The following is a 27,915-nucleotide window of genomic DNA, read 5'->3' as shown; positions in this document are numbered from 1 at the left end:
TACTATTGTCTTTAATAACAGAACAAATAAATCTTAGTTTCTGACTCTTGTTAAAATATTTGCTGCCTACGTGAATCATCCTACCAAATGGAAATTATGTAATTTGAGCAAGAGAGAGTCTGCGTATGTTTAAAACAGCAGAATAGTCTTTATACTATGCAGAAGGGTTGGAGAGGTTAACACCTACTACTAAAAAACTACTAAACTTGTTTTTCTTAGTATTTCATTGAATAATAATAGTTAAAACAAGTTTTCTTCTGTTGAAAAAAACAATAATGCAATCATTACAAACCAGTATATAAAATCATTACAAAACAGTATACCACACTTAATAATGCATAAAAAATAATTTCATGAATAGTTATCATGCAGATCTTTAAATTAGAAATTACTTGGAAGGTTGAAATGACAAATATAAAAAAAATATAAAGAGTACTTATTTAATATCAATTTAGATTTTTCATAGTAACTATTTAGGGATGTGCATGTGGACCTGGGACACATTTAGTGAGATAGGGTGCAAGTAGGTGGAAAATCAGACTGCTAGAATACAATTTATATCCTAGTCAATGACCAAATGCAACGCAGGATTTGTGCAAAGAAATGGGAGAGTAGGAGATTGAAAAGTAGAGAGAGAAAGTGAACCCTACCCTATGAATGTCACATAGAAAACTTTAAATACCATCATTTAGGGTATCTTGACTCTCTGTTTTCCTTTGTTGACTTACAGTTACATGATGTCAAATGGATATAAACCTGCCCCTCTTGATCTTTCTGAAGTGAAATTGTTACCTTCCCAAGAAGTTCTAGTTGACAAACTAGCAGAAAATGCACATAATGTCTGGGCAAAAGACAGAATAAAGCAAGGATGGACCTATGGCATTCAGCAGGTAAGGACTTCTTTACATGTATTTGGAATAAGTAAAAAAATGTCAGATTTGGTTTTCTAGGACATCAAATGGGAGTGTTAAATAAAAGGATAAATACTTAATGCTGTGTAATGTCTGGAAAAGTTAGAGGGTGTGGGAAGCAGCAAAAGAAGCTTTGCCCGTGCAAGTCTGAGTAGATTGTCAGACCTGCATGGCTGCAGCTGCAGGATGTATGATAATATATTTCTATACTTCTCTTTCATTCTTGTCTTTAGGTTTTTAATGTTATTGGGCTTGCATTCATAGACCTGTTCTTTATCAATATTATTTCTCTCTAATATTAACATTATTTCAGAATACACTCTGTCTCGTTATATGAAATATTTGTGATGTTTAAACACAGTTTTCTTGTTATTTTTTTTATAACCCTTTTTAGGATCTTAAGAACAAACGAAATCCACGGCTAGTGCCATATGCATTATTAGATGAACGTACTAAGAAGTCAAACAGAGATAGCCTCCGCGAAGCTGTTAGAACATTCGCAGGCTACGGTTATAGTATTGAGCCACCTGACCAAGAGATTGGTATGTACTTTCAATAAGAATCATGGCCTTTTTTTCCCTCAGTGGTTGGAAAAATAACATAAAACATTGAAATAGATAGGGAAAACATAAGATATGAATTAATAGTAGCGTATTTTTGCAGTGGACTTTAATGAAAGGTGCAAATATACTTTGTAAATGACTGGATATTATTTATATTTTTTTAAAGATTGGTTGTAGTTAATGATACGATAATTCTAATTTCCATGATTTTTAGAGTGGAGAAAATCTGCAGTGTGAGTGGACATACAGGTTTTTGTTTGGAAATAATGAAAGAAAGAAAATAATATGGGATTAATTTAAAAGATTTTTTTTACACGGTATGCAGATTAGGTTTGACTCCTTCATGTCAAACTCTGTTCTTAAGAAGTAGTCAAAGAAGTGCACCAAGTTCAATAATTTTTTTATTGAAATCGGGACCAGAAATTTGTTTAGAAGTTTTTCTTCATATTTGATATATAACTGCAGTTTTTTGACAAAAATCCAAACCCAAACAGAGCATATTTGATAATTTCTTTAAAATGTTGTAAATATATTGACTTGTGTAAAAAGTATTTTGTTGTATTGTAATATGGCATTGTTGCATCAGATTGCATTGCATGTTTATAATCTTACACTTCTGAGGTTTACTATAGTCAGTTTTGTGTTTGGGGCTCTGCATTGAGTGATGCTTCAAAATATTCTGACTAAATAGTGGAAAATCACTCATCCTGTATAGAGTTAGAATGTGCTAGCCTCTGTATGCTGATTATTGTTCCTCCTTTTTTAACATTTACTGTGGAGGTTCTTAAAACATGTAATGGTAGATAATGGCCATTTTCAGAGACAGAAAATACTGGGTACAGATGAAAGGCTAAACAGTGGCATTTATAGTTTCATCTAATTATAAAAGGTGGGGTTTGTTTTCTCTGTTTATTTTTGCAGCTGACCAAGCAGCGGAAAAAGTCAGCATCGACAAGATAAGATTTTTCAGAGTAGAACAGTCTTATGCAGTGAAGTCTGGAAAGTGGTACTTTGAGTTTGAAGCTGTGACAGGTGGAGATATGCGTGTTGGCTGGGCCAGGCCAGGCTGTCGACCTGACATAGAGTTGGGAGCTGATGACCAAGCATTTGTATTTGAAGGAAGCAAAGTCAGTACATCTTTATCTTTTTTGACCTATAAACAGGCTAAGCAGAGTACTGCAGTATAGGTTTCCTCTGTGTACTCTAGATCAACTACTGGAATATTTTTGATTCATAGAAAGATGTCTCTGAGCTCTGTTTCTTGCTTATCTGAAATTTGGTTCCAGTCATTGAAATTACGCTAACAAAGGTGTGTTGGTTTGTATCTATCTTCCTAGGATATACCCGAGTAGAGGTCTGTTGTAAGCATAAACAAAATACAGCTTTTTTTTTTTTTCTAAGTGCTGTTTTACAAAATAAAACAAAGTTTCTTCAATGGCTGGAAGAGACAACCACCAGTCTGTTTTCCTGGAAGAGAGAACCATGATTCTGTTTACTCTGCTTTCTGCACATTCTTTCTTCCTAAACTTGACTCCTAAAGGAGCATTAGGATGATAATAACACTGCATGTGAGAAATGGAATCCGGCGAACAGTGGTTATCATCCAGGTTCTAAACTGCTGATTGCATATTACTGAAGTTAGGGTGCCTTAGTTTCTCTATATGAAATAACTGAGATAATAATTAAATTAATTGCCTGAAAGCCACGATCAGCACTGTTTGCAAATTACTTTGAGATCTTGGAATGTGAAATATTTGTTTGTTTGACTTTATTTATTTTGTAGTTTATTTTTTAATTTTAGCATGGTGTTTATGTACTTGTTTTTTTGTTTAGGGCCAGCGTTGGCATCAAGGCAGCGGATTCTTTGGACGAAGCTGGCAACCGGGAGATGTGGTTGGTTGTATGATAAACTTGGATGACAAATCAATTATCTTTACTCTGAATGGAGAGTTGCTTATAACCAGTAAAGGTTCAGAACTTGCATTTGCTGACTTTGGAATAGAAACAGGTAATTTTCTTTTTATAGTTACATGGTTATGAGAAGACAAAACAAAACAAAACCCAGAAAAGCTAGTCTGTCATAATAGCTTGGTGAGCTGAGAAATCGTATTTCACTGTGTGAGCCTTCAGACTGTGCTACATGTTAACTTCATAAAAATTTATTTTAAGAGTGCTTATATGGCACAAATTGATTTTCTTTTTAGTTGATGTTTTCTTTGGAAGCATATCTCCTCCAACCAGTAGTAGCTTCATGCTTGTTAGTAATTGCCAGAAGACTTTGCAGTTGCTCACTATCCCTCTTTGGTCTGACCATTGATACAGTTTTTCTAATGGTAGAGAATGAGGGATGGCCTTAAGAGAGCTTTTTTGAAGGCTTAAAGTTAAAGTATAGGAGAGAAGATGTCTCCTTTGGAGGTTTAACTTTTGGCTTTTCCCTAAAGTTCCTCCAAGTTCTCTTTCTTGAGAGATGGAGAAAGAATTGAACAGCCTTTCATCCCTGTCTATTGACTGCTACAGGTATATGGAGACCAAAAAAGTTTAGTCATAAAAAATGCCTACATTAAAGTGGTGTGTATTTGTCCATCATGAATGATGGAGGGATGAAAGTTTATAGCTACTGATGACAAAGTAAATTTTAAACAGATGAACTGAGATACCTGAACCTCATCTCAAAGTCCTTTTGAAACTTCAGTGCCCTCAGAGACCATACTTAGCATTTGTTAATAACTTTGATCTAGACAAGGTTGTCTTCTGGTGTCCAACTTAGAGTATAAAGGCATGTTTATTAGTCTAAAAATGCTGAAGATAACTGATGCTTCTAATAAATGAATAACTGACTTGAGCGAATGTTGGTATTTCAAATCTGATTGTCCACAAAACTACCTCTTTACTTGAAATTTTTTGTTTGTTTTTTTGCATAAATCTATTATTACTTACTAATAACCGTTGTTAAGCTGGTTTAATGTTTAAATAAATGGGATAGTGTAATGTCCCGTCATTGCCTAAGTCCTCAGCAGTTTTGGTAGCAATTATATCGAACATAGACACTACTATTTAAGTTGGCTTTAAATCCTTGCTACTGTCATCACTTCATGTGCATTACATGTAGGAGCTGAAGTTTAGTTCACATTAGATGGAACCAAAATAGAATGCTTGTGTTCTCCAAATAAATTACTGTTGGTTTTTTTGTTGTTGTTGTTGTTGTATTGTTTTCTTAGGTTTTGTTCCAATTTGTGCACTGGGTCTATCTCAGATTGGTCGTATGAACCTTGGAATGGATGCCAGTACATTCAAGTATTATACAATGTGTGGCCTTCAAGAAGGTTTTGAACCTTTTGCTGTCAACATGAACCGAGATGTTGCTATGTGGTTTAGTAAACGCTTACCAACATTTGTCAATGTGCCAAAAAATCATCCTCACATTGAGGTAACATTACATGTTAAGGAGGCACCTGTTTATCAACTGTTTGCTTAGCAAGCTGAGACATTAAACCCTTACTAATACTTACTGTCATCAGATAGTTTGTCATATAAATCTATTAAGTCACTCTTAGATAATTCCAGATGATCTTGTTTATCTCCAACTTCATTTATGGTAGTATTACTATTCATATGGATATACCTATCTGTTCTATTAAATGTCTTCCTAATTTTTTGATGTTCTTAGCTACTTGAGACATTTCAGTTGTGATTTCTTAGAACCATTTTTTACATTCTATCTTACATTCACTTTCATTTTTTTAAGCCTTCTCTACTATACAGTTTTCTTAAATATCTAAAAATTGTTCAGCTAAATTCATCATCAGCTAATGGAAATGTGAGCTAAGCAGAGGCTGATTTAGTCCACTTTGCTAATCTGAGGGACAGTTAAGTGTACCTGTGCTATCACTGGGTCATATCTGTTTCATTCATTCTTATGGAATGTGATAGGAATTCCACAACTCCCTATCTAAGCTGCTCTAGAGCAGAATAATATATCCTTTGTTTTGTATAAAATATTCCATATTAATATATTCCAAAAAGATAGGCTTGAATTCCTCATCACTTTTTTTACTGTAAACCCTAGGCCATTTACTTTAATTTAGATGTTTAGCCAATTATTCCCTAATACTTGTCTTTGAACATTATCTTTTTAAAAAAAATAAACTTCACTGAATTCCAACTAAATTATCTCAGCATTTTTTTCAGTTTATCAGGATCATTTGAACTGTATTCTGTCTTCAAAAGTTTTTGAAACGTTCCTATCACTGAGTTTGAAAGCATACTCACTATTTCAGCACAAGGGAAAATAATAATATCAGACACAGACTTCATAATGATCATCTGAAGGATTCTAATTGATATTTCTTCTCATTGTAGGAAACTACTGATTCTTGTGAAGCAATTTTTCAATGACTTGTGCACTCAAAGTGAATTAGTTTATTCAAATCTATATTTTTTTGGAAAATGCTGTATGGAACAACTTGAAAGTATTTGCAGTGTTCAGGATATACTGAATCTGTTGCTTCCCTTGCTCTTTAGGCTAGATTCCCTGTCAGAAAAGAAAGTTGCATAGTTTCAAAATTAATTCGTTTCGAAAAATTTAAGTTGACTCAATTATCTCATCCTCTAGTTGCTTAATGCTATTCCAAGAAAAATACTGAAAACTTTCATTATTTTAAAATTATTTCTATTATTTTTAGATATGGAGAATTGATGGAACCATTGAGAGTCCACCTCGGCTAAAAGTTACTCACAAAACATTTGGCACACAGAACAGCAATTCAGACATGATATATTGTCGTTTGAGTATGCCCATTGAGTTCCGCTCGTCGTTCAACTTCAGCATGGGTGTGGAAAATGCCTCATCTGATGTTTTCCAAAAACGGTTAGGCTTGGGTTTGGTTATCCTATTTCATGCTCTCGATGTAAATGTAATGTGTTTCATTATTCTTTATTATTGTACACTCAAGATTTCATACCTGGTTTTTGCACTAAGCTCATGCTAGCATGGGATGCATGTTACTGAGATTTTTTTTTCTTGATGATTTTAATAAATTTAGAACAGAACTTTGCTGGAGAGTGCTGTATCCAGACAAGGGAGAAACATTTCTGAAGAGGTGCATGATAGTTATTCATCGCTAGGCAGCTGCCATCCTTTCAAAATCATTGGGATTTGCAAAGCTCTTCAGCCAGGCTGGAAAATCAGCTTATAGTCTTTTCCCCACTGGATCAATGCTTGTCTGCATTATTGTTCAATAGTTCTTTGTTATTGGAAAAGTGACTAATCCATGCAAAGAAAAAAGATTGTGGGACAGATTTTTAAAGATACCAGGTACTACTGAGTTCAGCACCTTCCAGCATTGCCTTCATCTTTAGTTAATTGCTGTAAATTTATCTCTTCCCCTCCTCTCTGCCTTAACTGCAGTCAATTATTTTGGGTGTATATTTGTATCTTGGACAGTTGTTGCATGCTTAATTTACTCATGCATACTCAGTACCCAATAAACATGAGTTAGCTTGTAAGTACACTTAGTTTAATAATGACTACCTTTTTTACTACTTCTTTTTTTTTTTTAAATTAATTTGCTGATGTTCCTTTATCTTTAGAAAGCACAGCCAAGAAATTGCTGCTGCTTCTACTACAGTAAGTAAATACATTGAGATGTTTAGTTATTCTTACTTTTTGAAGTAGATTTAGTTGTGGCAGCATATTCATTAGAAACTGATGTGTTGAAAGAAGCCTTTTAAATTATTTGCTATCATTTGATATAACACTGTGTATAAATAATAATGCCCAGAGTTGTACGACTTGAGGCACAAACCTCACTCTTAGGCCACTAGTCTGGCTTTTTAATTCGTGAACATTTTAAATGACTTATTAAGAGAATGTTGAATTACTGTCATTAACATTTGCTGTATAGGAGATGTTTTAATCACTATTTGAGTATTCCTTGGTAAAATAATTTCAATTTCTATTACTAATATGTTCTTTTCCTCTTTTCAGTATTTTTATTCACTACGGATATTTGCTGGCCAAGACCCATCCTTTGTCTGGGTTGGCTGGGTAACGCCGGACTATCATTTTTACAGTGAGAATTTTGACCTAAATAAAAATTGTACAGTGACAGTTACTTTAGGTGATGAGAGAGGCAGGGTTCATGAAAGGTATGGATTTATTTATCATTTATTAAAGATTATATTTTAATGCTGTTGCTCAAAAGTTGATTATGCACAAGCTTGATGATATTTTAAATGTTAATTTAAGCTAGTAATAAAATTGATTATTGAGTGGGAGTGTTCTGTGCTCGTTTATATATGAATGTGTTTTACATAGACTTGTTAAAGTGAGTATATTTATCATTAATGTTCTGTTTGAATGTTTTGTGATGCTTCTTTCTTTTAACATCCATATTTGGTCACTGTGGATGAACCTGTTACTTGTTTTAATGTATCTTACATAAGCACACAGAAGCTTGTAAAATTGTTTCATAATTATAAAAAAGGAAAAAAAATAAAGATGCACTTAGTCTAGATTAGATATTATGAAGAAATTCTTTAGTGTGAGGGTGGTGAGACACTGGAACAGGTTGCCCAAAGAAGCTCTAGATGCTCCTTCCCTGGAAATGTTCAAGGCCAGGCTGGATGGGACTTTGAGCAACCTGGTCTAGTGGGAGGTGTCCCTGCCCATGGCAGGGGGTTGAAACTAGCTGATCTTTAACATCCCTTCCAACCCGAACCATTCTATGATTCTATGATCCCTTAGCTGTGATGCTTACATTCTTAAAAAAAGGGGGGGTTGTTAATAAGAAAACAAAACTAATAGCAGCACAAACGTCTTTGAGGATCTCTGTTACTCTGTTGAAAAGTACGTCTTCACTAAATACATTCAACTTCCATGTGACCTATGATTTGCTTTCTTTGTTTTTGCTGTTCTTTCAGTGTGAAGCGCAGCAATTGCTATATGGTCTGGGGAGGAGATGTGATTGCTAATTCCCAAAGATCAGGTCGCAGTAATGTTGATTTAGAAATCGGATGCTTTGTTGACCTGGCTACTGGAATGTTGTCATTCACAGCCAATGGAAAAGAGCTTGGCACTTGTTATCAGGTATTATCAGATTTTCAGGAAGCTATCTAGTAAGCTGGTCATTTTGATGCTACTATAAAATTGTTTTTTCTCATTTGGAAATCTAAGTGAACACTGTTTGTGTGACAATAACATGCTTTGCTATATTACTCTGGTTTTATCCCTTATTATTCTTATTCATCTAAATTTACTGGAGCTTTGTCTACTGACTCCATTGAAAATGAATGTGGCAGGGTTGCACACAGCCTGTAAATGGGGGTGGGGGATGATCTAGCAGCTGTAATCTTGGTATATTTGCAAGAGTGCTCAGAGACTTTAGTGCCATGCTGGGAGGATATTAAATGTCAATATCCTGGGGAAAGAAAACGGGAGATAAAAGTGCTTAAGCCCCATGCTATGCTGTTTTTTTAGCTACATACAAATCAATATGGCAGCTTCTGAACAAAACCATGGGAGTTTGGTTGTTGATTTTTTTTCTCACAGAACAGCCTTTACCTGTTTTTCTAATTTGGGAAAGAAATCTAGGAAAATACATATTTAGAATATGCAAAAGATGCCTGTTGCTGCTTATAGTGTAAAAACCACTTTCAGGTTTTTCCTCTTATGACTTGCAATTAATATAAACATTTCTTTGTACTAAATTTAAAATAATCTCAGAAATTACAATTATTTCTCTTCCGTTTCTTCTCTTTTCCATGGAAAAATATCTGGAGTTGCTTTTGAAAATGTTTTTCAATCAACTTGTTAGCACCTGGTCTGTTGAAAAATTAGAACACCCAGTACTTCCTGTAGAGATACAATTGTATATTCCAACAGGAGTGTTATGTCTGAAATATTTCTCAACCTTTGCTTATTTGGAGTAATTTAAGTCTTTTCTCTATTTTTGAAAGTATTGAAAATAGTCATATTTAGTTTTCATGTCTTGAATAGTTTTACCATAAAATAAAATCTTCAAGATACTTTAGTAGATCTAATCTCTCACCGAAATTGCAGCAACTGACTGAAATTTGTCTGGTCTAGAGGCTGCAGGGTAATTTTTCTAACCTTGTAACAGTTTGTACTTTTCAGCTTTCTTAACTGAGGTAGGGGGACGATATTTGTATGCAGTTTTCTTTCTGAAAGGCCTCCTGATCAACATATTGAGGAGAATAAATGAATTTTGGTGTAGTTCTTGATCTAAATATTGAATGCCATGGTGATATTCAGGAAAAAAACCAGTGTCTATGATAGAAAAGTAAATGAAAGATAGTGTATGCATATATATTTGAAATTTTGTCATTAATTGTCAGGCCAATGTTAATGTATTCGTAGCAGAAAGGAGATCTTAAACATTGTTTTACAAGATACATTATTTTATTCTGAGTTAGTAAAGCTTTTCTGACCTTCAAACAGGAATAGAAATGACAAATTCAATTATTGTTACTAGGAAATATCTATCTTTGGCCCTGGGTTGAGAGTTACATTGTCTCAGTCAGTTACTTTAAGGTTTTAATGAAATAAAAGACACATTTTATTAGTAGTGTCTTTCAGTTCGGTATGTGCGTTGCTTCTGGATTTGGGTTTGTGTGTTTTTTCCTTATCAAAGAGATTAGAATGTACATACCTGGCCCCACATTATTTTATGTATCCCATTAATCGTAGTTCTGAAAAAACTTTATTCTGCATACAGGTTTTTCAGTATATGGTATTATTTTACTTTTTGTTTAAGTTAAATTGTGTTTTGGAGCTGTTTTCTCATCTAAAAGAATATGGATTTTTTTATTCCTTTTATGTAATTCTCAGTTTATTGTTTTGCAATTTTTGATAGTTTTCTATCCCCAAAGTTAGGAGTTTCACTCCTTCACAGCACAAGTATTGTAATTGTACTTAGTATGAATAATGTATATGCATAGTACACAAAATACACAATGATGTGATTAAAATATTTAATTGAACTCCTGAAACCTTGATTGATTGTATAGAGTGTACCTTTTTTCAGCCGCCCTGGAACACTGAAATCTTTTTAGTAATATACTATTCTATAAGTATCTCTTTAATTATTTTTTTCACCCACACAGTAGGTGTGGGTGATCTTGTAGAGAATTCTTCAGAATAAACTGGTGTTACTACTCTGATATAAACTTTTGAGTCCAGCTATAATGGGGAAATGAAAATAATGTAGATGTCAAGAAGTCCCAAGCCCAAACAGACACTTTAAAATTGCAGCATCGTGATTCATTGCGATTCTCTGTGAATTTATAAGATGAGACAAATGCTAAGCCTGGAAAGAAAGAGATCTTTGAGGTCTTAAAGTAAATTACATTCTTCTACTTCTGGAATACGGATCAGAAATTTGCTAATCTTAGTAGGAAACAAAGATTTGCACTATCCTGATCAAATGATGCGATCTCATTGTCTTCTTATCTCCCTCTGCTTCCCTCTCTTCTAGAAATTGGTTTTTGAGCTTTTTTAGTAGTAAATTATTTTATCCAACATAAAACGTGGAAGAACTCTAAAAGTGGTGGTCCAAAAAGCTGTAGTCTACCCTCAGTCTGTGTTTGCGGTGATTTTCCTAGAGCAAGAGCCGAAGTATGTAGCTGTAAAGTGGCTGGATTTTTAAGGAGCTGCTCTAGAATGAGGTGTTGGATTTGGATATGTTTGAGAAGAGTCAACGCGTAGTGTTACCAGAAATTCTTGTTACAGGTGTTGAGAGAACATAAGGCAGCAGACACACGTGTCTCAAAGTTAGGTGAGCCTGTAAAGATAACTCATACTATATTAGATAACTGTATTAGAGGTAACTATATAGGCAGAGACTAATCAACTGGATATGTCTGCAATTATTTGATATTGAAGTGTAAGCTATATGGTATTTATTTTATTTCATATCACATTCTGGGAGGAGATTTTTGTTGCTTTTTAAAATTTTTTAAAGTTTTTAATCTCATTTCTCTTCTAGGTTGAACCAAACACAAAGCTTTTTCCAGCAACTTTTGTACAGCCTACAAGCACTAACTTGGTTCAGTTCGAACTTGGTAAATTAAAGGTACAAAATATTTTCTATAAAAGTGCTCTTTTAAATCTGTTTATTTCCACAGAAATTCTGCAATTGAATTTGTTTAGGAAGACTGAATCAATGGTGTGACTTTTTATTTACTTCTACGTTTACTTCTGTAAATGTAATTATTCTATGAAGCTAATCTTTCAACAAATCTAAACTGCATTTGTCAAAATAAACTAAAGTTATTTAGGGAGAACACCCTTAATGTTGGGGTTTTTTAATGGATTTTGTTTATTGCAATAACTTATATATTTCTATGAGTTCTTTGCTGTCAATAACTTTTAGTTCCCTTTGATATTACAGGTTTATTCATATTAGATGTTACAAAAATAGTTTTAATACACTTATTTGTTGCAGAATACCATGCCTTTATCAGCAGCAATTTTTAAAAGTGAAGAAAGAAATCCTGTTCCTCAGTGTCCCCCTCGCCTTGATGTGCAAACAATTACACCTGTTTTATGGAGCAGGATGCCAAACAGCTTTCTAAAAGTAGAAACTGAGCGTGTCAGTGAACGTCATGGCTGGGTTGTGCAGTGTTTGGAACCTCTCCAGATGATGGCACTTCATATCCCAGAAGAAAACAGGTACATTTGGAAGGAACTGCCATGACTTGATGTGGAAAAAATGTATTGAAAGCTGCTATCTGGGTGTTGGTTAAACCTGCCTTGGAGAATACTTACACTGGAGTTGCTTAGAATTTCTGGTCTGCTATAATATCATATTCATGAAATTTAAGTAGATACAAGAGGCTGAATAGTTTTTAATGCCATGTGATGACATTTGCCTACAAAAGAGAAAACACGACTATTTGATTTTATTTAAGTTATAAAATATCTCTTAAATCTCTAGGTCTTTAAACATAGAGATTTTCTCAGCTTGAAAAAAATAAAATGAACATGCAAATACTATTTTGCTGATTTTCTTTCTGTAATAAAAACATGTAATCTGTTTCATCTGCACTGAATTTACATGTATGAAGTTCTCATGTTCTTATTGACAAGATCCTGACTTTCTAAGATTTTCATTAGGTTTTATATTCAGAGTGAGGATAGGAAAGATGTGTCCAAACATCAAATGTCATAACCAGTGACAAATCAAACTATAAACAAAAGCGTAGAGGAAACTTGATTTAACTGCTGTACTTGTATCTGTTATTTTGCAGCTTCTTTTAATAATTCAATAACCAAGTTTATTTATCGTTAATAAAACTGAATTCAAGAAAAGAGTAAAAAATACTGTTTTGTGGACAAAATGAAACAGTAATCCTCATTAAGCTATACAGACACTGTTTATTGACAGTATTACAGTAGTTTCAGCATTCCAAATACATTTCTTTAAAAACAAGCTCTAATTTACCATACCTTCCAAAGAAGCGTCTCTATCTTACATTTTTCCTTTTTTTTTTTTTCTATGGAGTACCAATTGTCAATAATCTCAGCAAATTATTACCATAATTTTCTTTGTTTTAATGGTGCATATGTTAAGATTAGTCAGTATCAACATTTGAATTAATGGTTTAAAGTGGAACTGACCAAAATGTGCAGAGATTATAAAACTTTTCTTTTACAAAATTATGATACATGGAATTGACTGGTGTTCTGTTTCTTTATTTCGTAACAGATGCGTTGATATTTTGGAACTATGTGAACAAGAAGATTTGATGAAGTTTCACTACCACACTTTAAAGCTCTATAGCTCAGTCAGTGCTCTAGGTAACACTAGAGTTGCCTATGCGCTTTGTAGCCATGTGGATGTATCTCAGCTATTTTATACAATAGATAATCAATACTTACCTGGACTCCTACGTTCCGGATTCTATGACTTGCTTATTAGTATTCATTTGGAGCACGCCAAGCAAACCAAGCTCATGATGAACAATGAATTTATCATTCCAGTTACAGATGAAACTCGAACTATTAAATTATATCCTGATGAAACAAAGAAGCATGGCTTACCTGGAGTAGGGCTTAGCACTTGTCTGAAACCAGGCTTTAATTTTTCTACTCCATGCTTTATTATGACCAGTGAAGAACATCAGACATCCAGCCCAGAGATACCCCTTGATATACTTAAATCCAAGGCCATAAGTATGCTAACAGAGGCGGTACAGTGTAGTGGCACTCATATACGAGACCCGGTTGGAGGACAGGTTGCATTCCAGTTTGTTCCTGTTCTTAAACTGATAGCAACATTGCTCATAATGGGGGTTTTTGATGATGATGATGTGAAGCAGGTGTTACTCCTCATTGATCCCAGTGTGTTTGGAGATCACAAGGAAGAAACAGAAGAGAGGACAGAGAAAGAAGAAGTTACACAAGTTGAAGAAAAAGCTGTGGAAGCTGGGGAGAAAGCAATAAGAGAAACGAAAGCCCCCGCAAAGGGCTTGTTGCAGACAAGATTACCAGAATCTGTTAAGCTTCAGGTAACAATTTAATACAAAAGTATTACATATGTTCTACTGTTGATGAAAGAAAGGTAGTGCTTTTTGTCTAGTTTGTAAGATTTGAAATCCTAAAGATCTTTATTCCACTTTGCCTTATAACCTCACATTAATAATCAAATTTGATGATGATGCAGTTATTTCTGCACATATCTGCACTCAAAATAGATACGCAAATACTAATTTCATAGGTGTATTTTAAAAGAGGGAGGGTTGGACCAGGCAATCTTTAAAAGACCCTTCCAACTCAAACTATTCTATGATTCTGTGATTTCTACATGTTTTGAGTACATGAAGTGAAAGACTGTGAATGTGCTATAGAATTATCAATCAAATAATAAAACCGTATAAATATGTCACCTTTACAATGTTAAAAGAAAAATATGGGAAAAAAGTCTCTCATTTTTACAGTCTGTTGCAATGTATAGTATCCACTGTAGTTCTTCCCCAATTAGTTTCTTAAACTGTTGAACTTAAGTCTCTTTTTTCTATCCTAGATGTGTCATTTACTCAGTTATTTCTGTGACTGTGAGCTACAACATAGAGTGGAAGCAATTGTATCATTTGCAGACCGTTATGTATCAAAATTGCAATATAATCAGAAATACAGGTACAATGAACTTATGCAAGCCTTGAACATGTCTGCTGCTTTGACTGCCAAGAAGACTAAAGAATTTCGGTCTCCTCCTCAAGAACAGGTAATATTAAACAAATGGTTAAATCTAAAGATAAAATATATTCTTTGTGATCATAAAATAAGAGTTCTGATTTCTAAACTACTGATGGAACTGCTAGAGAACCAAAATTTAATTTGAAATAAAATTTATTAAGATGCCTACAAAATGCTGAATGTCAGAATGCTTATACCTGTACTTAAGAATTCACGCTCTAAACCAAGGTCAACTTAGGATTTCTCAACAATAAAAAAAAATCTAACATTGCTGCCCAGTGCTGAGGAGCTGAGATTCATTCAGTTTTGCAAGATGATGATAATTTGATAATTTTGACATCTATACATTGGAAATAGTCTTTTCTACCTACAGGAAATAGCTTTATTATTAAGTGTAACTGTATTTTGATGTTAATCGTAATTAAAACTTACAAGGTACCATTGCTTTAGAATTTCTTTTAAGTTGTATTAGAAATCTGTGTTATATGTTAATTTGATTATAAATTTGAATATAAACAGTTAAAGTGTGGCTATATATTAGAATATGTCTTAGACTATCCCAGTGTTTTAACTATGTTTTAATTCCCTTAAAGATTAATATGTTGCTGAATTTTCAACTGGGAGAGGATTGTCCCTGTCCAGAGGAGATTCGGGATGAGTTATATGAATTTCATGATGATCTTCTTATTCACTGTGGTAAGTGGCAAGGTTTTGTTACCTTTTTTTGTTTGCCTTTTTGAGACTTAACATGAAAAAAGAACAGATCAGTTAAAAAAAAAAAAATTAATTATTAGATATGTTACTGTGTACTGTGACTTTCCTGACAGACTTTGGTGCATATTACAGAAAAATACGAGAAATCTGTGCATGGTTTTAAGTTTCATTGTTATATAGCTATTAAACATTATCCAGTATTATTCTGTTTATATGTCAATTTTAGACTTACTTAGAAAAAACAAAAATTATCCAAACAATAAACTTGGATTACCTTAAAAGATTTAGATGGGCATGTGTATGAGCACAAGCAGGTAAAAGGTATTGAAAGAATATTATTGCTGTTAAGCTGAGCAGTAGAAAATTTAATAAAAAACACTAGATGAGGGGTGTGGCTGCTGCTTTTGCTTAGTTTCCTGGTGTATACATGACTGTGACTGCCAGTCATTATAAAACACCACTGCGCTGCAGAGCTTGAGTTGCCCCAGTCATTGAATTTTAATTTCCCTAGGGTATCCTCAAGGGTGAGCTGTATCAGATACCCTGTGCAACTTATGTGGGTTAAACAATCACATTTTGTATGTGATGCCAAAAATCTTCTGTTAGTATATTGAAATCTTAGTCTAATCAAGACAATCATGGATTTATTAGTCCATTTACAATGATACTAACATTTGTAGCCTGAATCATCCAGTTATTACTGCTGCTTCCCAATAATTATACAGTTAAAACTCATATAAACAAGCTTTTTCATATCCACCTACTCAGTAGATATATTAGTAGTCACTCTTCTAATGTATTTCTTGGTCCTGTGGTTGATAGCACCCATCTTCTTCAAGAAGAAGGGGGCGGGGTCACTGCAATGAATTGACAGCATCTCAAGTTCCTCCTGAGGAAGGGCGCAGTAATCTTTATAGTTTCTTCCTCCTCCTCCTCCTCCTTCTGTTTACTTGAGGTCACTTTTAAATGTTTACTAATACAGCCTGATAGTTCTTTCTTCACTGGTTATCCCTAAAAACATTTTTACCCAGTTCACGGAATTGCATTCTTTTAGTGACCTGTAATTAACAGTTTGTGATTTCTGTTTGTAGCCATGGTGCCTCAGATACCATTCTGTGCTTGTGTTGTTAAGGCTTCAGCTATCATCTTGTGCTGCTATTTCTGAGTACTCTATTAGAATCTCCAGCAACCATCAAGCTGTGATTTTGTGATAAGCCAATTACCATTTTTCAACTATCTCAGCCAAGGATTGAGTAGGTCAGTGGGTATCTAGGTTATGTTTCATTAGCTTATTTCTTAGGATATTGTACAAGACCGTATTAAAGTCCTTAAAATCAAGATTTGTATCTGTAAGATTAGCTACATTATAGGTGGAAATCTAATTGGTTTAACATAATTTGATTTTGACAATCCTGTGTTGATTGTTATTCATCCTGGCTTCTCAGCGCTTACCAAAAATTTTTTCTTTCATTCCAGCATTTTCCTTCCAAGCATTAAAGTGAATAGTTAATAACCTTGTATCTACTCCTCTTTCTCCTATTTTTGTTAAGATAGATACCATCATCTCCATTGTTCAGTCACTTAGCACTTGATCTGACCTCTGATTTTCAAAGGTAATGCCTATTTTGTCATCAGAGAGTTCTCTGAGACTCCAGGATGAAGGTCATGGAAGATCCCCAGCTTTCTTGGAAAAGTCTGAACTCTGCAATATATTTATTTTACCTTGTTGCTGGTATTATTATTGAGTTAGCTTAGCTCCTGATCACTCTTCATCTTTCAATGAGGTGAAATCCTACTGATTGTGGTTTGTTTTTTTCTTTTTAGGGGTGTACTATTATTATTGTTTACTACATTAAAAATGTGTATGTTGAATGAGAGAGAGACCTGAAGATAGAGAAGGCACAGGCTCATGATTAAAATAGTTTAATGATCCTCTGAATTCTAAACAAAACAATATTCATTACTTTGTACACATTCATCATAGGTGGTCACTGCGGATAAATGTTCCTCATTATCTGTGTCCTGACTTAGACCTGAAAATCAGTACTGAGCAATCACAGCTCCAGATAAAATGCATAGGAGTTGTGCTTGGAATATTTAATCAGCTTTTTAATACTAAGTATACTTTGTGATCTAAGTGGAAAAATATGTATGCAATCAAGTAATTAAAAGCTGTTTCATAATGAATATATGCGAATAGTCTGAATTAAAGTTACTCAGGCAGTCTTAATCCTAGCGTGTCCTAACTTTGAGTGGTTAATTTTGCCAGAGAAATAATAGTCCTCTGTCATAATTTTTATGTGTAATTTCTTGGTTATAAACAAAACAAATTTACAACAAATTTTATTGCGTAATATCGAATAGACGCTTATCTTGGTTGCAACCATCTGTTCTAGTACACAGACCTCTGCCACTTGAATTAACTGATTAGCCAGTAGCGACATGAGATGGTCAGCTTCTGAATGGATTGCAATTCTAAGAGGATGCAGAATCAATAATGAATGATATGGAGCAGTAAATGAGACCCTGTCTGGGGCAGTCACAGACCCCATCTCCTCCGGTCCAACACTGCCTTAACTTGTCATCCCAGTGCATTTCTTCTTGTCTGTCCATTTTAGTTTCTCGAGAGTTCTCCTCCCAGTGTCTCTCTCTCTTGCTTCCAGGGCCTAGCTATTTTTTTCAGTGCCAGATAGTTTCTTGCTTTCTTTAACATCCTTGTCTGCTTTCTCTTTCCTCTCCTTATTGGCTGCGTCTCCTGTTCATACTTTTTCCAGATGCTGACTGTAGCCTTCCTTTGTTCTTAGCTTTTCATTTTGCTCAGCTGGTCTCACTTTTCCCGTTCCTTAAATTCCATATATAGTCTCCAGTTCCAATTTCTAGTTCTATCATTCGCTCCCACTGCCTCTGAATTTTTTTCTTCCTACTCACTTAGTCACTCCTACTCATAACTTCAACTCCTTCCCCTTGGTGGCTGCCAGCAGCAAAGTTTCTCTAACCTGATACCACTTTCAGTCTTTTTTCCTTTCTTAGTTTCTTTTTTTAATACAAGTTTTAGTCTCTGCAATTTATTTTTTTCCCTCTGCTCCAGCTTGTGTCTCTTTAGTATACAGTCTGGAAATCTTTTCCTTTTCTCAATTTCACTTTGACCAGCAGCCAAACAGCAAAAGCTTACATTTCAGCTTGGCACAAACAGTTCTGGTCTGAAGGGAACCTGCTTAGATGTTCTGTGCTTCTGCAGTAGATAACACGTGTTATCTACTAAGATGATGTGAAAGATTTGAAAATGCTTTGAACAGTTGTGAAGCACTGTAGTGAACTGAACTGTATTAAAGTACCTCGTAAAATGACATCCCATCTCATCGTATACATTTTCAAGAAAAACGTGTATCATCAGTATGATCTCTGAACATCTGCTGCTTTAGTTTTAAATTCAGTTTATATGTTTGTTTATGACTGCTAAATATCTCAACTGAAAAATTGTACTATATCATGGGATACAGCCATAAATTTCTTTCTTTAGCTTACATTCTGCAATATGAAACAAGGGATTACGTATTTAATCAAATATGACTCTGAGTCAAAATTAATTGCCATATTAGTCTTTAAAAAATACTACCTCTTTGGTCATAATACTGAAAAAATAATACTATAAATCTGGATATAAGAAGTATGTGTGCTGAACGTGATTTGAGGGCTGCTACTGTAGCTAACACATTAAAGCTGCTGGGCATACAACATTTTTTTCTGGTATGAAATTTGCTGATTAAAAAAAATTCCTGTAGATATTTTGGTATTGTTTAAATATTGCAAGAGTTGATCTTCAAAGGTTAGGTTTTGTTTCTAACCAGTTTTATTATCTCCTAAGGTATTCCACTAGAAGAGGAGGAAGAGGAAGAGGAAGACTCCTCCTTGACTGGCAAACTCCGTTCATTAATGTATAAAATCAAAGGTCCACCAAAAGCAGAAAAAGTAGAACCTAAGGAGGAAGAAGAGAAATCTCCTAGTAAGTTTTCTTTCCACATAAATACTTCTGTGATGGAAGTGTTAAAGGTGTACACAGTCAGCAAGAGTGTATTTTCTAATAAAACTTTATAGCGGGCTGAAGAAGGAGACTAGCCATTGAAGTTCCTTCTGCTTCTTAGAACAATTATCCTACATACTGAGCATCTTAGACGCATTGTTAAAAAAGATGTTAAAATGCATGGAAGATTTTGGATCCAGATTATTAACCCTGGGGTTGAAAATTTGCATATTCTTTACAGAGAAATGTAAGAAGTTGATTATGAGACAATAATCTAGACTCAAGCATTCCAAACTTGAGAAGTTTACATTTATATGCTGTGGGGTTTTTTAATGCAAAAACTTTCTTCTTTACAGCTTAACTCCATTTCATTTTTCTTTGCTGCATGAAAAGCTGTATGCATCTCGGTAGCAAGATATATGTGAAAAAATGGTTTTAGAGTTCTTGTTTTTTTGTATAAAAAGGAATGGCTTTCACTTACTTCACTTGATGATGGTAAATGTATACATTCCTTAAAGACTAATAACTTGTTCTGATTTATCTCAAGCATCACATACATGCACATATATATCTCTATATTGTATCCTTTCTGATTTAAAAAAAAAAAAGCAAATCTATTTGATTAAACAGAAGGAACATCTTTATTTTCACAAATAAAAATCTGTATTCATAAATTCTTCAGTTATTCATAAAGTCTCGAGAATTTTCCAGAATTTAGTATTGCTATTTTTTATTCTGCTCTTTGCTTCTATAGATCTTTAACATACGTCTCTAAAATCAGAGGGCAGAGAAAAATACTATCTGGATATCATCAATTTGCCTGAAAACCTTTCGCTATAGTTTATAAATCTCATTGCCCTTTACTGTGAGCTTTCATGTTGCTTAAATATATGTGAGAACAGACACCATTTCGCAGAATGTTTTTTTTAATGTTCTTTTCTGCAGTGGAATATTATAGAGGAGGAGTACTGGGATATCCCTGTGGTTTTACTGAGTAATATTAAGCTATTAACATTTCTAAAAAATATAAATATTTAACTCAAAACACTTGAACAGTCTGTGTATATGTTTGGAAACTAATGAGATGAGAGACAATTTAATCCAGAGATCTGGGAAAAATATATATGGGAGAATGTATATTACATCACTGAAAACAGTCCTTCCACCTAGCACAGATGAGTAAGTGCAACAGAGCTGAGAGTAACTGTTGAAGAATACAATATTTATTCAAAGTTAATTAGTTTAATGGTGTTTAAAAGTAAGCCAATAGATAGTCTTTATTCCTTTGTTTTCAGATCTCTAATGCCATGTGGCAGCGATTCATAGAGCCACAGAATGACTGAGGCTGGAAGGGACCTCTGGGGAGGCCATGTGGTCCAACCCCCTGCTCAAGCAGGGCCACCTATAGCTGGTTGCCCAGGATTATGTCCAGGAGGTTTTTGAATATCTCCAAGGATGGAGACTCCACAGCCTCCTTGGTCAATGTGTGCCAGTGCCCAGTCACCCTCACAGTAAAGTGTTTCCTTCTGTTCGGGTGGACTCTCCTATGTTTCACTGTGTGCCCATTGCCTCTTGTCCTGTCACTGGGTTCTGAAAAGAGCCTGCCTCTGTTTTCTTCACCTCCTCCCTTCAGGTATTTATTTACATAAATTGATTAGTTTGCCCCTGAACCTTCTCTTCTCTAGACAAAACAGTCCAGGCTCTCTTGTGGTTGATGCTGAGCAGTTAGACTGATGAGCTTTCTTCTTAAAAAGGCCTGACAATACATGTGGCATGGCGCTGTGGAGGTTGATTGGGCTTGATTCATATATATATATATATCAACTGATAACATATATATCCATTTTGTATATTGTATTGAGTAAGCTGTGCAAAGCTTGACAGCTGTTAATCAATGAAAGCTTTTACTCTTGAATTAAAGTTAGTTCTTGTAAAAAACAAATGTAGTTGAATCAAGGTTATTCTACACACAGAGGTGTGATGGATAAACTTAGCAATGTAGTTCATGGGTTTTGTAATACAAAAAGATGGAAAGTTTGTCTTGTCTGTAGAAGAGTAAATTAAAATGACATTAGTTGTTATTTATACGCAAATGCCATATGCTTGCTGTATTTCATATCTGTCATCTTACTATTTTACCATGCCTAATGGCATAAAAGGAGGCTGAGAATTTGTTTCAGCAAGTTTTCTTCATATATCTACAACCAGATTCAGAAGCATTATCCAGCAAGTATTTGAACACTTACAGGGTATAATATGGTTTTTTATATACCTTTATACAGAGGGAATAAAAGAATTTATTTTTTCTACTGCATTAAATCAGTTTTGACTTGTAAATGCTGCCAGGGCTTATAATAAGTGCTATAGTGTGTATGAACCATTTTTGGTTCTCTGAAGTTCTGGATTTTCAGAGAAACCAAGCATGTTCATAAACACAGAGGGATGTTGTATATAGCAGCTGGTCATTTTTGTAATAATTTTTTTTATAATGCTTTGAGTAATATTATTTAGTAGTTTAATGAATTTAAGAAATAATGCGCATGCATTAAGTAATTGATAAGTGCATGCAGTCATTTTAGCAATGGAAAGCTAAAAATAAACTATTGCTATGTATTACTGGTGTCTCAAAGATACACTATTTTTAAGGAAGCACTGAAATAAAAAATGTTACAGATACCTTCCTGTAATGTTTGTTACAGTGGTTAGTTCAAATTCTTTGCTACTTGAGAGCAAAACAGAGCTTGCTTGTAAATGGAAGACAGGAAACTCCTACATCCTGAAGTTACCTCAAGTTCTCTCTGCCTCATATTTTTTTTTTTTTTGAGCTTCTTTGAGCAACTCACCTGGCTTTCACTGCCACGTATTACCCCCAGTGAGGTTGATGTGTAGTGTGAATCTCAGAAATTTTGTCTTTGCTGTCATATGTTTATGAGTTTTCAGTTCTTACTAGTGACTATGGATGGTGAAGAATAAGTAAGGCAAAAAGCCAAATTCCTCCACATCTTCCTTTAGAACATAAATTTTTGCTGAGGTTTCTCATTGCCTGCGTGAATCAAGATTGGCTTTTGCCAGCTCTGAGTTTCTATAAAACTGTCCAAATTGTGCAGAATTGTGTGAGTGACTTGAGGTTGGTCTTCCAACCAAAAATGGTAGTAAGTGCACCTCTTCTATTTCTAATTTGCTCAATATGGCCTTATACAGACCCAGAACAATTAGTTTCATTTCTGACTTAATCATTTAATCAAGAGTTGTGTGAGATTAGAGAGCAATGCTATCTTATAACTCAGGGCACCTCTTCCATGATCTGCTTGTTCTGTAAAGCACCAGAGAGGGTTTATCCTGCCCTGAAAGCATATTTTGTTCTGTTAAGCTTGATACTAGGTTTTAAATACATTACATCTTATAATAATTTCATGTGCTGCATGAAAAAGGGTTTTATTCTCCAGCGGCTCATTTGTTAACATCTGCTGTCTCTTTAATGGTAGTAGGACCTACACAGTATCTGGGAAGTATCATTTCTTCTTCAGGCTTCGTGTGGATTCTGTATCAAAAAGCATTCACTCCTAAAGCCTCAGGGCACATGGTGTTTGGTCCTTGGAAAAGAGCCATTTACGTATTTCATATACTGGAGCTTTGGGTCACAAGAAATGCAGGTTTGATAAGTGATCCTAGAGTGTCTGTTTTTCTAGAAATTTCAGATAATCTCTTCAGGCTTGGGCTTCTCCTTGGAGTGATGCATAGTAAAAATATGTATATGGATGAAGTCATTCAAAGGACAATGAAAAATTATATAATGTTTACAGTATAGTATAGTATATACTTGACTGCAGTTGGAGATTGTGAGATATGTAGTCCATGTGTGCACTTCCTCTTTATCCTCCAGGAAATCTGGAATTCAGAGAGTGAAAGGAAATGGGTGCCTGAGGTACCCCAGTCCTCTTATATGCATGAAGAGGGGTGGTGGGTGCATGGCATTTACCTATTGGTCTGGTCCTACATATTCACAGTGTGAATATTTGTAAGAAGGAACTCTTTTCTACAAAGACATCTTCTTTTCCTCTAAGCATGCATTCATATCTGCTCACAAATGGATTTTTATCTTAGGAGAGGAGTACCAGCAATTTAGTGTCAATGATGAGTTAGTAAAATTTGTTTTTAAAAACAAGCTAGAACTCAGAGAATAAACACATTGAGGCAATAAATTAGTGTTAATTGTGATGACAGGACTTTTGTAACTGTCAAATCATAATTTAGATATGGCATATATATGGGGGACTCATACAGTCTTGAAAAATTGTTAAGGCGCTGCAGTTTCTGCAGTTTCTTGTTAGAACTTAAAAATTGGAAAAACATAAGCAACTATATTAGCTCATTATCAATGTCACCATGCCTAGTATTCAGATTTCTCCTGGCTTACGTTACAGCTTATTCTGTTGGCCTGCCCTTCACCGCCTTCCCCAGGCCAGAGGCTTGTGGTGTGATAAAAGGCATAGTACACCTTATACACAAGAAATGTCAAAGAAAGACTTTATTTTAGATAGTGAGTGATATGTCTGCTCTTTAGTTTTGCTGCAGGTAGAAAGGAATGATCAGTGATCTTGTTCATGCATTTTGGGAATAGAAACTGTGGCTGTCAGGCTCATTTAACTAGGGCTCTTCAGGTGCCTCAAACTTAGGGAGGGTGTCTGCTCTGCAAATACTAATATTTCATGTAGGACCATATATTCTGAATGTATACACTTGATTACTGGTCCTAGAGCAGAAATCGGGAAGTAGAATTTACTGGCTTGAACAAATGCCCTCATTCAGTTCCTGCATTAAAACAATGAACCATGGATATTTCTAAGTGATCTTAGTGTGGATATATGAGAATGTTTGTGTGAAAAGGTTAAGTCTCTGTTGAATAACAGCCACTGCATGTTCAAGAAAATAAAAAGATGCAATTGTAGCATTAAGTTGAAGAATCATAGATTATGTCCTTTGAGACTTTGTTCCTTAGAGTGCTACTTACACTGAAACCACAGAATGTTAACTTATTAGCTGTTACTTACAATAGACTTCCCCACTGGCTGTTAGCTCATTTTTTTTGTTACTTGTTTTTTAACTTTTGATTGTAGAACATTTGGTTGCAATGCAGTACATCTGTGATTTATCAGCAGTCAAAAAGAATATCAGACTATTGCTGAATATTATTGAAATCATGCTGGAGTCATCACATTTAGGTGTTTTGGCTGAATTGCAAGATCTTTTTCCTCAAGTCCAACGAACACAGCAGCTTCTCCATTTCAGTATAGGGTAAAAGAAGGTAGAAAGGATTAGAGGGGAGGAAGCAACAGATCACTGTCACAATACATCTAATTAGAAAAGTAGACTCTTAAGCAGACTCTGCTAAACCTAAACTAAGATGCACTGAGGGCCTAAGAGCAGCCTAGAAAGAACTATGTTCTCATTTCCTGAGGTTTTTAACTCTAATCCCTCTTAAAGGATTATTAATAAAGTGTTTGTCAAATTTTGCAAGTGTTTCTGGTTTTCCTCTTTGCAGGAGTTCAGCTAGAAATCCTGAGATTGTACTGCTGTGCTTAGATGTGGGCGAGTATGCGTAAGTGGCTGGGAGTGGCAACTTGAGAGGTCTCTAGTTTTAGGCAGTAGAAATGGGACTGCAAAGTTCTGTATCTTTAAGAAATATTCAGATAAAAAGTCAGTCCTGGGAATGAGCCTTATACATTTGGAGCTAGAAGGACTAAGCAGACTCTACAGTTTTGGAAAAATATGATGGGTAGGACAGGCTGTAGCAATTGAGACCCATCCAACGCAATACCTTATTTCAAACACTGACCACAAATGGCTATCTAAGGAAAAGTAAGAATAAAGCAATCAGATATGGTACTTGCAACTTTAATGCTGTCCCAGTCTCCAGTTATCTTCAGCTCAGGAGAGTTCCTGACTCTGAAGAGGTTTATCTTTTTATATCCCCATTGTATCATTCTCACAGATATCTCTGTAGTATCCGCTTGAGCAAATGTAAACCTTTAGCATCTGCCCCATTTTTGGCAGGGAGTTTCAGGGTTCTGTCATCCATTATACAAAGAAACACCTTTCTTTTTAGCTTGGCTCCTGCCTTGTGAATGGGCTTCATTTGATGGCCTCTTCTTGTGTTGGATGAAAAGGTGTGACTGAACTATGGATTAACCCAATGGCATCATATACATTGCTTAAACCATTCCTTTCTTAATAAATTCTGGCTTTTGATTTTATCTTTTGACTGCCAGTTAATTTGAGTTGATATTTTAATAAAGTTGATCAGAGAGGTCTCCCTCTTAGAGATACTCAAAAACCATCTAGGCACGGTCTTGGACAACCACCAAAAGTCCCTTCCAACCTCAACTATTCTGTGATTCTGTGATTTTCATGTATCTATCTGCGAGATCTTATCGTTCTATTTATAAATGAGGACTATATTTTCCTACCTTATTTTATTTACAGTGACTTTATTTAAAGTGAATTTCATCACCATTTTATTGCCCAGTTTTGTCCTTTTAAATTCTGCATTTTTTTTCAGTTACAATCATATTTACTCTCCTTCATAACTTTGTATAATCACACTTGTTTGTGTCTGCTTATCCCCTTCTCAAGTCTTTTAGGGAAGAAAGGTGCTTAACATCACAGAACACAGCACGGATATATGCAGAACTTCACTACTGTTTCTCCCTCTTTGTGACCGCTACCATATAGTTGTAACCTCTGATTCTTATCATTTGACCAAAAATTCATCGATGCAGGGACATGGCTAATTGATTTCTCCAAGGCTATTTGCCGTACTGCCTAAAAGTAATTACAAATAGCAGTATGCTACTTAAAAGCTTATCAGAAGAGAAAGATAAAAACTTTCAAAGATACTAAAACCTAAGAAACACTAACACTGGTTATGGAGAAACATTTTCAAAACTACAGAGAGAAGCTCTAAGAAACACAGAACCATTTTGTTGCACTTACACATGGGAACTTCTGCATAGACTATTCAATATCAGGGAAACAATTTGTTTCTCATTTGCTCATTTCATGAGAATGTGTTTCTTGAGGAATATTATGTTTGTACTAAAAATCATAATAACCTTTTAGTTATATGTGTAAATATCTGACAGTTAACTCAAGTGTATAAAATTGCCCTCAGAATTGATCAGTGCAAATAATATTTTTGTTGCCAAAGTGGAAAATATCTATTTGGAGTGAATCATATGGTATTTTCCAGCATCAAATGAAAAAAATCCAAAATATCACATTATTTTGAAAGTAATATTCCTTTCAATCCAACAAAAAATACATATTCCTGGCAGTACTAAGGAACTAAAAGAACTAGATTTGTAAAACAAAAAGACAAAAAAAAATGTACATTTTGTGAGAGGGACCATCAGCTAAGCTTTCAAAGACCTAACAATTTCACAGGAGGAAACCTTAACTCCTCTTTGATTGTAGCACTTCAGGTTTCTCTTTATCCCATGTTTATCCCCTTCCCCCTCCAATCAGAAAGCCAGAATAAGTAAATATATTCTTTAATAAGATCATTGATTTTCTGACAGAAGTGTGTTTTATTTATGTAACCAGAAATCCGTGACACTCAGTAAGTTTGAAAGCTATGGGAAATTATTAGTTATTCAAGGAAAGAAAAGTTTAGTGCAAGAATCAAAGAAGAGGAGGTTGCCTTGTGGTGGTGAAAGAAGAAATTGTTTTGATTGCAGAAAGTTATACAGTGTTTTGGAACAAAGCTTTTTTGATGTTTTCATTCATAACATGACCCTAAGAATAGGGCTGTCTAAATGAAATACACTGGAAGAACTTTGGGAAAGTCAAGAGGTAACATTGCTGGAAATAGATGAAAAAAACTTGCGTTGTTTTAAGAGGGAAGGTGATTATTCATGTTCTACTTTATATCATCAATGAACATTGGTTGGAACAAGGACTGGAACATGTGTTTAATTTGCAGGTAAATTTCTTAAACTCTGGGCTCAGAATAATTGTTTTCAGGGTCATTGAACGTGTAATGTGTACGACAGAACCGCTTCAAGCAATATGCATGTGTAGCTCCAAACAGTACAATTTTTTTAGAAACTGTATCCCCAAGTGACAGTGACTTTCCCCAAACAGATGGGAAATACAGATTAAATTCTCCAATTCTAAGCTAGTTTGCATCTTCTACTCCTGAGTGTGTTTGTGCCATCATGCAATTCTGAGGTGTTTCCAGGTAGATAATCTTTTTGAAGACAATGTAGATCCTTTGTTTAAACAACAAAATAGCTAAATATTCATCAAATGAATGAGCAGCAAAAGCTGCTCAAACCAGCCTGGCTATGCACTGAATTGGATATTTGATTTAAAAGGTGGCTGTCTCATCCTCCTTTCTTGCAGTTTTGTAAGTTTAGAATAGATTTTGTTCCCTCCTCCCCGATGACAAGATTTATTGCCAAGCTGAGCTCACATTGAGGATTATTTCTG

At 34.7% G+C, this 27,915-nt stretch overlaps 1 protein-coding gene across 1 annotated transcript in view; it reads left to right on the top strand.

Moving 5' to 3' along the window:
• RYR3 (ryanodine receptor 3) overlaps positions 1-27,915 on the top strand; it is a 219,232-nt gene that overhangs the window by 92,317 nt on the left and 99,000 nt on the right. The window contains exons 24-38 of the mRNA XM_074149970.1: positions 731-890; positions 1,306-1,453; positions 2,396-2,601; positions 3,308-3,482; positions 4,693-4,901; positions 6,157-6,341; positions 7,064-7,100; positions 7,461-7,621; positions 8,396-8,561; positions 11,479-11,565; positions 11,938-12,164; positions 13,201-14,002; positions 14,518-14,718; positions 15,284-15,386; positions 19,270-19,407. Coding sequence (XP_074006071.1) covers positions 731-890; positions 1,306-1,453; positions 2,396-2,601; positions 3,308-3,482; positions 4,693-4,901; positions 6,157-6,341; positions 7,064-7,100; positions 7,461-7,621; positions 8,396-8,561; positions 11,479-11,565; positions 11,938-12,164; positions 13,201-14,002; positions 14,518-14,718; positions 15,284-15,386; positions 19,270-19,407 — 3,005 coding nt within the window. The remainder of the gene's footprint in view (positions 1-730; positions 891-1,305; positions 1,454-2,395; positions 2,602-3,307; positions 3,483-4,692; positions 4,902-6,156; positions 6,342-7,063; positions 7,101-7,460; positions 7,622-8,395; positions 8,562-11,478; positions 11,566-11,937; positions 12,165-13,200; positions 14,003-14,517; positions 14,719-15,283; positions 15,387-19,269; positions 19,408-27,915) is intronic.

The sequence above is a fragment of the Numenius arquata genome, chromosome 6 (assembly GCF_964106895.1).
Source record: "Numenius arquata chromosome 6, bNumArq3.hap1.1, whole genome shotgun sequence".
Lineage (NCBI taxonomy): Eukaryota > Metazoa > Chordata > Aves > Charadriiformes > Scolopacidae > Numenius > Numenius arquata.
Note: the sequence above shows the minus strand (reverse complement) of the source record. Positions and strands in the feature narration are given on the sequence as shown.